The 12,621-nt window shown below is 35.0% G+C and overlaps 1 protein-coding gene across 1 annotated transcript in view; it reads right to left on the reverse strand.

The window, feature by feature from the left end:
* Positions 1-2,068: 2,068 nt before the first annotated feature.
* The window catches only part of ATRNL1 (attractin like 1), a 520,884-nt gene continuing 510,331 nt past the window's right edge, over positions 2,069-12,621 (reverse strand). Inside the window, exon 30 of the mRNA XM_054832653.1 lies at positions 2,069-4,813. Within this exon, the coding sequence (XP_054688628.1) occupies positions 4,689-4,813 (125 nt within the window). The 3' untranslated portion in view covers positions 2,069-4,688. The remainder of the gene's footprint in view (positions 4,814-12,621) is intronic.

Raw genomic sequence — 12,621 nt, forward strand, 5'->3', positions numbered from 1 at the left:
CTGATTCATAAGTCCCTGAAATAACATTCTCTATATAGTTTTCAGACTTCTATATCCTTACTCAGAGGGCTAAATGCATTTAAGGTTTTATTTCTGTAGAAATGACTATTAGTATACACATGAATAGTCACTGATTCAGTTAATGTCTCCATATTGTTCAATATAATATGTGACAGTATGTGAGGAAACTGAAAAATGTTCTGATCTGGATCAGCTGTGAAACCAATTACATAATTCCATATATATAAAAATATATAAGCTTCCTGTATGTTTTAAAGAGGCTTGTTTGGTTTGTGGGTTTTTTTTTTTCTTTGTTCATCATTCCCACCTGTGTTTTCTTATTTTAGAAAAAGAAAGTTCTGAACACACCTGAAGAGGTGCAAAGAGATGTTTTTTACCAAAACATGACTCAGCTTCAACTTACATGACCAAAGAAGTATCAATTTAAGAAAGCCTGGCGTAATAACAGTCCCTTTCAGCTTCACAACAAATTTCAGAGGGTCACTAGAATTTCAACTAAATATACAAGATTATGATTTTTTACATGCGAATTATCTGTAGCCATAGAAATAGCCACATGCAGCCATATATGCGGCTGCATAGAAATATAAGCATTCATTTTGGAAGCGAAATACAATTAAGCAAGGCAAAGCTGAAACAACATATGGCCCTGAACTACAGAAGCCCAGGTTCTGGAAGGGCTGCTTTTCTGTTAGTATTTAGCAGCCAAGTACAGCTGCAGACAATATGGGAAGTTCTGGCCACCTGTAGACAACCGTAGGTTTGCTATTATTTGCTATCAGCACCTAAAATAGCTTTAGGTATTCCTAAACTTTACTCTAGAGATGATCTGAAATAAGTATCAGTAAACTACAGCTTTTCAGGTAATGCTACACCTTAGAGGCTGAAAAAATAGAGTTAATTTATTTAATTTTCCCCCGTAATGTCAAGCATTCTGGATAGGACAACTTTGCTTTAAAAAAAGAAAAAAAAAAAAAGAGGGATTGTTAATTACCTTTAACAGAGACTTTTCCTTTATTGTCAAGAAACCTTTCAGATGCTTTTTAAAAAATTGGTAATGAATTTAGATACATAATGACTTTATAATTTAGATGAATACTATGAAAGTTATTATGCGTAAAGACTGAACATCTGTTAGAGTGATCCCAAACTAAAATTCTTACTATCAGGATTCCAGCTCTCTACATTAGAGTATTTAGAAAATAATTATTGTTACAGATTTGAATTTGAAAATTTTCAAATCAGATGAATCTGAATGTTCCTAATTAATGGTATCTTCATCCCTTAACATAACTGGAATTTGGCCTTTTATTTTAGATATAATTTTAATAGTGGTAACACAAATAACCATTTTTTTTTTGTACAGGTAGACTAGCATTTCATTACATTTCATAGGAATGTAATGACTGGAAGCAAGTATTCTAAAGTGTTATTTATACGTGCACAAATTTGATTTAAGTAGTTTCAGAACTTTGTATAAATCTACAAGTACAGAGAGGAACTGAAGGACTGGTGAACCCATGCTACCATGGACAGTCTATCTCATATTTTCAACAGTAATTCACAGCTGCTGAATTTCCCTCAGCAGAATCCACGGACTGAGGGGGTGGAGGTGGAATCCTGACAATTAGAACTTCACTGGGGCTTACTTTCCAGAACAGCGCTTAGTCATTTATTTTTCATCCAACATAAATCACATTAGGGGTAAAACAGGCCATTCAACATTTTCTGACTCTAAGAAAGAGTTCAAAAGTTAAACTGGAGAACAGAGGTTTTTTTAAAAATTGGCTTTTTCATGAAGCAATCATAATGCGACAGCTGATAAAACATTTCATCTGATGTACAGTGGTCATTGTTAAAAAGTTTGCACTTGCCAACAACTAACAAATGTAGTTGTCAGACATATTATGCTATTTTTATACCTTTACAATAGAAAGCTGTAACAGTTACTCTGCAACTTTGGTTTGAGGTGTGTTGGCAAACTTCTGGTAGTTAGGTGTGGCCATTATACAAGTATTTTTATTTATTTATTTATTTAACTATTATATTTCTTTACTAATTTGCATGCAATCAGGGATCCTAGGAGAAGAAAGATACTTTAGGAAAAAAACATTCTCAGAGTGAATGAAAATGCTGAATGATCCCATGACAAACATGCTTTTCTTGTACAATTAAAATAACATTTTTAACTGTTAACACAAGAAAATAGCTGATAGCTATTTGCCCATCTTCAGTGTTACAATAAAATATTTTAATCCCTTTAAATCTCGTACCTGCTTTTCAAGTATTTGTCAAACTCTGGTTGAGATACGGAGGAATGTAATCCTTTATGAGTGAGTACAGTCAAAACTGCTCTACAAGACTACATGGTCTTTCTGTGTACGGGGTTTCCAGTACATTCACAAAACACACACTGTATATTTCTTATGTGAAATGTTTAGGTTGAGGATAATATAGAGTTTGGAATATGTTCAAGTGGTTCTTTCCTTTTCATAATTGTATGCATCATATAAACCAGTTCCATCGGTTTATATTCATTTGAACAGATCAACTTTAAAACTGACGGAAAGGGTTGTTTTCAAAAGACCTTTTTTTTCACTATGCTAAGTAGCACTGATTGAAAGTTCCCAACAGAAACTTTAAAAAGGAATTTTTAAAGTTTTAAGATATGAGAGACTGAGGTCAGAATAGGCAATAAAAGTCACAAGATTCTGATGGCATTATTTTAGGATAACAATCTTATGTTAAGATATGAAAATACTGAAACAATCATGCCAGCATAAGAAATAATTATACCATAATTCATAAGTGCATAATTTATCAAAACAATAGAGCAGTCATGGTTAGACGCAACCTAATATTCCTGTATAAGATATAACTACATACTGTACAGTCGTTCCTTTTTATAGTTATTTTTACATTTAGTCCTCATCCAAATTAAGCTGAGTACTTCTATGTATGAGTGGCGTTACGAAATAAACACGATTCACAACAGGGCTTTATTACTGCTACTGCACCACCATGGCATGCAAGTAACTATGTAGTCAACTAGAAACAGTAAAGTGTCAGCATCTTCCTGAAATAAAAACATGAAAAATACAGATATAGTAGTAAACATCAATTATCTTTTTATATCTTTCATATTTACCAAAAGTCCATCATTACCTGAGGCATTTATACCTCTGTATCATTCTCCTGTACTAGTATGGTGGCAAATCTGGAGTTGAGAAACTATACTTTCAACAAGCTCATACAAAACTACTAGCTTCATATTATACTGCTGTCAACATGTAATGTGTAAATGAGAATATGACACGTCTGCTACCTACCCCTTAGCATTCTCTTACTCTTTTGTATATTCAGGAATTTCGAGTAAATACAAAGACTGAGGGCCATGAAAGCTGTTTGCTAGGTTACCTGTTGTGGCAACCAAGCCCCCAAAAGACTAATGTCCTGTAGAAAGGAAACTCTTTCATCTGCTTTTTGTTGTTGAGTACTGATTGTGTGAGGTTCCATACTGGATGTTGGATTTGAGAACCACTGGTGGAAGCAACTTGGATTTCTAAAGATTTATTTATTTAATTTTTCGTATGCAGGGTCATTCCTTAACTGGTGTGAAGCTGAGGATGAGATTAAATTCTGCAGCTGGGAGAACAAAAACTATCCACACTTTATTATAAAAAGAAGGGTCAAAGTGCTGACTGGGATTCATTTCTTCTGCTTGGAAGTCAGGACACTATATAGATACTAGCAAATTTCAATATTGAAATGGGAGCAGGTAGAATAACAGCAGTTAAACTCTCCTTAGACTTGCGATCTGGGAGACTCTCTGGGAAAAAACAGCAAACTTGGTTGCAGAAGAACCTTCTCCACGCTCAATTAATTTTGCTAATCAGTTAGTTGGCATGGAGGACCCACACGTGCTCTTTGTGAAATATATCATTCAGAATTCAGAATAGACTCTTAGGTACAGAAACATGAAAGCCCACCCATCATTCTGCTGCAGCTCAGATTATGTTTCCGAGCCTTCTGCAAGGTAAAGAAAAATAATCATGAAATGCTCAAATCAAGGCTTTTTATGGAATTATCTTTCAAATATTACATATGGTGTTCTCGGGTTATACCTATGCTAAATTCAAAAGCTGCCTATTTTGGGCAATGATAAAAGAATACATAAATCCAAATGATCCTCTTTAGTTCCTGCTTGCTGGAAAGAAATCTTAATGCTGATTACAAGGAAAGAACTGTACAATTCTCATTGTTACATTAAGCTATACAAAAATGTCCTTTAGTTTCCTGGAATTTGCTAAGTTTTCAATTATACAATTTCCTTCTACATTACAAAACAATGTACAGTTTTTCCTAGTTCTGTTTAAGGTTTTTCCCTGCTCTGATATGTTCAGGATTAAGAATACTAGGTATTTTATTTCGTATTTTGTTGATATCAGGATCCACTCTTTTTATTAAAGCTCATCAAACACATTCATACCTACCATAAGTTTGTTCTGCTTTGGGGTATAGTAGGCTGTGTGACTATAACAGAGCACAGTACCTCATACGTTCATTCATAGATTTGCCTCCTTAAAAACTGAGGCTGTAGTATAGCTTTCAATGGAAGCCATTTAAAAAGAAAACATTACAGAATATACAATTGTAGGTTTTGAATCTCAGACACAAGTTCCTTGACGTGTTGAAAGATGATGTTTTCGATTTCTGACTCCTGAACTCTTATCTTTACAGTCCGCAGGCTTCTGTTGTGAAATGTCTATCAGTGCACTTGCAATTGCAAGACCTGTAAGATAAATAAAGGAAAAACAAAATTTAATGCCCAGCTTTCCTGAGAAGAGTTCCAGAGCAGTGTGGTGGTTCCTTTCATGCCAAGTTTTTGTACTTTCCCAGAAGTGATCAGTTTTATTTCAGAGTTAGATAACAAGTTCTCACTTTCTAAAATGCTACCTGGTAACAGTGAAGAAACGGAGGAAGAAAAAAAGTGCAGTTAAGATACTAGAGTGGAAATCAGGAGAACTGAGTTCCATTTAAGTCTCTCATTGATTTGTTATGTGATCTTAGCATCACCTCTCTTTATCACCATTATCTTGGTTATGTGGACCAGCAGCTCTCTGACATGGATTTTCTCTTATTAAATGTTTCTGCATTATATTTAGAAATGGATGAGACTATCAAATCAGAAAATAAAAGAGAAATGGAGACCACAGTTAAGACGAAATTGTATCCTTGAATATTTCCCTTGCCATATATACACCTTCCTAATTTGGAAATATTCAGAGGTTAGCATTTACCATGAACAAAAAGATATGAAAATATCTTTCCAGAATGCATAGATTTGTGAACAGACAGTGAACCGTGATGGTGTTGGCCTGGATAATTTCTAAGTGTTGTCAACTCACCAAAACTCCTCTTTTTCAAATTCTGGTTAAGCTGTTGATATTCATGGTCTGTTACAACCTTCCAGGGTATTACAGACCACACATTTAATACATGGTAGTTCTGAATTTTCAAATTCACACAGGCAATATTGCAATGAAACAGATTAGGAGTATTCACATCATTCATGTTTTACTTCACCATGGCTGCAGTAAAAACCAGTTTTCCATACTGCCCAGTACGTTTCAGTCTCTAACCAGTAACAGTACTGCTCCGCAAGGAAACCTTTGAAAATACTTTTCACCATGTTTAACAGGCAATCTCTATTTTTTAACTCAGACCGATAGCAAACTCAGTTTATCTATCACAGAATCCCATTTTGCAAATATTTTTCATGCATTCACTTATTACAATACTTACCTACTAAGAAAATGTGCCAAAAATATTTTTCACCTACAAGTGTTTCTACGGGTTTCTTTTTTTAGTATATGATATACCATCAGATTTGGTTCAAGTTTCCAGTATCCTGAAAAAGTCTATGCTATTGCATCCTGTAATGCTATCTTTCTTAAATCACAAAAGTGTTGCAAGAATCAATTAATGTGCATACAGCTTTTTGAAAATACATGGCACTATACTACAAAACACTAAGTACAATTATCATTGCTGCATTTCAGGATATGTAAGAGCCAAGATTAATTAAGTCATTTTTCTCACATACACATATCTTTCCTGGCATGAGCTAGCGATGCCTTAAATTGGACTTTGATAAATTGAATTTTTGAAATCTTTGAGGCACCTTTAAAGTATCAGCGGTACCCGGTATTAGCAAATTCAAGGATAAAACCTAAATAACATTTTGATGGTTGCTTATATGTGATCCTGTCTTTAGCAGCTAGGCTTAGGGAATATGCTAAATGGAATGAATACTATTAGGGAAACAGGTTTTCCATTTTTTATGAGATTTTAAAATATACTTGGATGTATGATGCTAACCTCGCTTTACATAACAATTAACAAAAAGGAAGAACTATTTCCTTCAAATATAATGCTGCATACTGGTATATACTGGCAGGCTATTAGAGTTCCATTAAAATTGGGTCACTCTGAAAGATCATTTTTCAAAATGTCACACAAATCATCTGATGAAATTCATTTATTATGTTCTCTACGCCCAGCACAGTTCCTTGTTATCAAAGCAATACAATTAACTGGGGGAACAATTCATTATTTCAGACTGGCAGTCTAAAGGAATTTCATTTACCAAGTCAAGCTGATGCACAGACACTGCAAGCAAGCAGAATTTACATCAAAATACAACAGAAGATTTGATAAAAATGCTGTAGCTTAAATATTCATTAAAAAACCCCCAACAAAACATTCCCTTTATTTTACAGGTTTTGTATATTAACAACAAATGTGAATACATTTATAGTCATTAAAGTTGGAACTGTAAATCGTATGGTGTTCTGTATCCGTTACCTCAGTTCCTAAGTTATTTCATTTACCTGCCTTCCCTGAACGCTGCCATTTAAGCGCCCTACCTGCCACCCAGACTGGCATTCTCCAAACCAGTACGTGCTCGCCGGTTGCTTCTGACCCTTGAGGAAGGTGGCAGAAAGGAACAGGGGAGTCAGGAAGCACCCTACATGGAGAACCAATGGGTCACCTCTAATAGTCTAATTTCTGGAGATTCAAGCTTAGCTGCAGAACCGGGCCTATTTTTAAGTTTAGTTTGTTTTTCTACTAAATGTTATAGAAATAACCTGACCTAGTTCTATGCAGCTAAAACAATCCCTAGCTTGTTTTAAGGATATGTACGGAAAGATCATTAAAAAGTGAGCCCAGTCAAATACATAAGTGGAAAGTATATTTTTGTAAGAGATAATTGCATCCACAATGAGAAAAATACCAGAGAAAGCAATATGAACTTGGTTATCTTTAGCAGAACTATTGTCTTTCCTAATGGAAGTTAAATGGTAATAGTTTATTCTCAGGAAGTAAGTGTCTAATCATAAAATTACTGGTGTGTGAATTTTTTGTCTTTTTTTTTTTTTTACAATTATGCAAAACAATTAATAAGTACAGGAATAAAATACAGCACATCAAATGAGATTGCCTTGAAAAGCGCATTCCCGATTTATACACAAACAGCACTTTAATTCCGCATTTGAACAAAAGCATCTGAAAAAGTCATTCATTTTGAGATGCTCTCCTCCCAGTCTCTGTAAAAACAGGCAGTACTATATATTTTAATTTTGCAGCAAAACAGCTTCATTAGGCGTGAAAGGTTAATTGCAGGTTTAAGTGCAGTTCAGGGAACAGTGCACGGGTCTGTAGTGAATAGCACAGTCTGCTACAGGAAGGCTGAGTGCTATAAACTGTTTGCCCTGCTGAAATGTTTTACTACCTCATTTACTAACTGTCTTCTTTTACTGCTTGTATTTGTAGTTCTTCTAAACCTTTAATAGCTACAGTTTTATTTCACTGTAATCAGATTTAAATGGAAATACCCATGCTGGGATGTTTAAACGTTTTTCCTCTGATTGTATACAGCTACATTTGAACTGATGTAAGGCTACACTATCTCTCAAAGCAGAAGAAAATCCTAACATTGAAAAAGTTAGTCTTACGTACCGGCATGCATATTTAAAACACCTTTTATCCTCCTCTATTGTTCATTTTAATGAGAAATGCATTGAGTTCTTACTATCCTCTTTGTTAAAAGTCAGGGAACAAAGAATGACCTCAGATTCTGGAGGAAAACTGGAAATGTTTTTTCAATTTAAATATGTATTATTGGGAGATAACATTTGGATAGATGTCTTCATTTGATTAAATTCTACACGTATTCATTGTTGCACAGAATTAGAATGTTAAGAAAGCTGAAGACAATAAAATAACTACAACTCAAGTAGATCAATTAGATTTGTTTGATATTTTAACCAAAATTATCGTCATTGCTAAAAGTGACCTTAAGCAATGAAAATAAAATGACAGCTGCCATACAAAGAGACTTAAACGGGAAAGACTGGGTAAACGCTGTATATTGAAGGAATAGCTTCACCCTTCAGCACCCAGCAGTCTTGGTGTCACTTCCATTTGTTAATTCTTTAAAGACATGTTACTGTACATGCTCACCTAACAGTGGACGGAGTCCTTTTATCGTAAAGGGTATCTGTACGAAAGGATCTCAGCAGTTTGAAGACATACCGAGGGATGAGAATTATAGCCTCCAGTGCCTCATGAAGATGACCACAGCACACAGCGAAGCCAATGAAGACATTTTCATGCTCATCAATAAAACTACCAGTTATCATGTGGGGACTTTTTATGAGTTCTGTCATTTATAGATATTGTAAGTCTATAAAGAACTTTTTTGTAGATACTCAATGTATATTATGTGTGTATAAATGACTTTTATATACAAAACCACCTTGTTAAAAATGCAGGGGGTTTATTATCTGTTTCTTAATTTGATGAAACAGGTCACATTCACCATCAACTTTGTGGATGCATACCAGGACTGCATACATTTATTCTTCGTAGGAAATACATATGGTAGCTATAGTGCCTATAATGGTGGAAGAACATAACTTTCAAGACACTTGTTACTAGGCAAGTGTTTCTGAGTACCCACTGAAAATATTCTCTCACTTTCTATGAGACATTCTGCTAGGAATATTCTTATTCAGTTTAGTTGTTTGGTAAAATTTTCCAGATTGTCTGGTACTTCCCATACTTTTCCTGTTTTCTCAAACTTTTTTCAAATGGACTAAATCATGATTAATTTTCTTGACTGAAAAGGCTACAATGGTGTTTGTGCTGCACACTCCTGTGCTATAGAACAAGTCATGTCTGGAGATATCCAAAAGACTCATAAAATGGAACCAGAACAAAATTTGGGATTCAAAGGAACAATCCAAAAAACCTTCTAACCACGTACAAACCTGATGCTCAAGTGCCTACTTTCCATGAGAAAAATTAAGAGTCACCTGAAGTTCAAGACTGTACATCACCAGAGGAACCACTGTATCTCACAAGAGAGCTAAATTAATTTCAAAGTCAGAAAATAGTCAAATCCTTCATGTGTATCTGAGGGTCCTGATCTGGCAGGTGTGCCTAGACAATATCCAGACATCATGGACTTAGTCACAGAGAAAACCAATCATAAGCAACTGCCAAGAAGAATAAGTGTCTTCATGACCTGACATACAGATTTTTTTTTTTTAATTTGAATTAGAATTTTTAAAAGGACAAGCTGACAGCACCTCAAAATCACAAAGTCTTTTTATGGGCTTCTCTTCCTGCTTGGTGCATGCATGTGTATTTTAAGTTGACACCACTCTTACTATGAGAAAGATATATTAAACAAACTAAACTAACTAGAAAATTACTTTGGGTAAGCAACCCCATCATTTTTTTTTTTTTCAGTGATAATTTTTGCTAGATGGGAAGACAGCCAGGACTCCAGGAGGTACGTTTTCTTTTTCGTATGCATATAACTTAATTAAATAAGTAAAATAGGTGACAGAGCTTAAACCAGAACAATAATAAACTAAATAATGATAGTGTGGAACTAAATAGCCACACACTAGTAGAAAGGAGATGTCATGCTCCTTTGTATTATACCCTTGGTATTTAGTAATAACAGCTATCTATAAAGAGCTAAGAAACTCTTATTCCCAGAACAGACTTATAAATTACTTGCTGTCAGTTTGTGGGAAATGCAGACTATACAATAAAGGATCTTTTACGAAATGTTCAGCCTTTCCCAATTTTTCTTATTTTGAAAAGGAAATGGCCCTACATATTTGTGTGAAATATTTGTACTCCAAGGGGCCGGTAGTGATTTTTTATTTATTTTTTTTTTTTAATATAGTCAGGCAGTTTCCCATTTCCCTTTCAGTGTGAGATATCTCTAGTTTAGTCTGTAATCCGGGTCTGTACAATATCTGGTGCCTGTAAACTATCCAGCCCGCATGGGCTGCTTGGTCTCTCTGGCTATGGACAGGCAGGGATTGACGATACGACCATGGTGCACAAGAACTTCCTGAAGGACAGGCTAACCCGCACCAATCTGGGATAGTTATCCAAGCACTGTGGGATATCTCTTGTCTGCTCAGCAGGACAAACAAACACTGCAGTGACAAAGGGGACACAGTAAGGTGTTGGAGACACGATGGTAGTAGGTTGGGATTGGTGCAATCTAATGTTGATTAACTGAAGCTGTTTTCTCCCACCCACTTTTTTCAACTCATGCCCTCCTGGAAGACAAGATGTGTAGACTTTACTGATTACTTTTCAAAGGAACTAATGTGAGATTATTGCATTTAGCTGGACTGTATTGTCAGACCTGTACATCAATCCAACCTGTGCACCTTGCCTAGGGAAGGCAGCACAGATGGAAGTAGAAATGCACTTACTCAACAACTGGGAGAGAAAGACTGAGATAATGGCTGATCCAAGCTGGAAGACATGACAGGAGGGGAATGGTAATCATGATGGGTCTCAAAGATGAATAGTGATATCTCAGGCAATAGAAAAAGGAAGTGCGTGGAGCTACTAAAAATTATTTCTGTGATAAAAAAAAATAGTCAAGTAAAAGATTTGACATAAATGTGGTCAAGACAGCAGTTGTTCAATGTGGCAGTAAGCTGTGGAGATCCCAGGCAAGGGCTTTTTTTGGGTGATGCAGAGGGAAGACGGTGTTTCGGAGACGCTGCAGCAACAGAATTTATCAAGACTATGGAGTTTGGAAGTGAGGAAGCAAAGGAATGACAGTCAAAGAACACTTGGGCAAGACCAGAGGGACAGCAAGGGTAACAGTACCATTAACACAGACTCTAGGGAAAATGGTGGAATACAAACTAATATGAAGAAATGCAAAATGTAGGAATGAAAAATAAACTATGTAACCTGTTGGTGAAGGGTAACCCAAATCCAGCATATGGAATACAGACTTCCATTAAAGTCAAATACATGCATTTTCTACAAATAAGGGAAAAAAATGAACTATGGATACTTTCCCAAGATTTCTGACTCATTACTTTGTCCAAAAAAAATCTTTGAAGAGTAAATCACAGTTTAAACTCTGATGGTTAAACAACATTACTAGGTATATTATCTAATTCTTGGGCCCTATACCTTGGGGTTCCCTGGTAAAGCTTGTCACGGATTTGTCTAGTGATGTTAAGAATGACCCCAAAGATTTAAAAAAAAAAAAAATTTAAAAAAATTGTAGTTGACTGATGAGTCTGAAGATAGAATATTCTTCTCGGAACAGTTACATTTGGACTAGTTTAGCAATAGCTCCTAAAGCTGCAATACTACATTTCAATTAATAAAGCAGACATCACATTTAGTCAGGAAATATATTGTTCTCACAGAATAGCAGAGCTAAGAGAATTAAAGCATCTTGATGTTTTTATCTAAGAAGTTTTGCCTTGGCAGTAATTACAGATAAGTGATCTATTGTTAGACCATTATTTTATTCAATTATTGTTATGTTTGGACCCTGGACCACAAAGGGTAATTAGACAAATCTGAGAATCACCCTAACTATTCCATTGTCTTTTTCATCATGGCTTATTTTATGCAAAATGATGGCAGATTTTTGTGTGCAATTTTTTTCCCCCCTTTACATTAAAAAATAAGCAACAAGTAATTACTGCATGAATAACTATGCATGTGATCAGACTTTCTCTATCCTGCATTTCTTGAATATAAGTTGTGGAGTCTCAAACAAGTGTATCAGCAGCAAAATATGTTTACATTTTTAGGAGGGAAAAAGCAAATTTATAGGATATGTAACATTTTCAGAAAGCTATCAATCAAGTACATGTATGGCACACCACCTGTAATTCATAAAATAATTGTTATTTGAAGTTCTTAGCAAAACAAGGGGTTTGGTCTTTAACTGATGGCTATAAAAACACCTAAAAAGGAATAATCTGCTTAGAATATGCACAAACCTCATGCAGATTAATTCCTTGATCCTCTCCCAGTACATATTACACATCATGTGTTAAAATGCAAGTAATTACACAGGTTTCTATAATGGACAGTAATATTTGAAACATTTGGATTTATTTCGCACAAACTATTAAATTTGCAGTTTGATTACATCTCCTTTCCATTGAATCATTTATCCATATGTTATGAAAAAGATCTCTATTCTTGTGATGTTGTGCAGCCGTTTAATTTGTTTTCAAG

The sequence above is a fragment of the Grus americana genome, chromosome 7, assembly GCF_028858705.1.
Source record: "Grus americana isolate bGruAme1 chromosome 7, bGruAme1.mat, whole genome shotgun sequence".
NCBI classification, from domain to species: Eukaryota; Metazoa; Chordata; class Aves; order Gruiformes; family Gruidae; genus Grus; species Grus americana.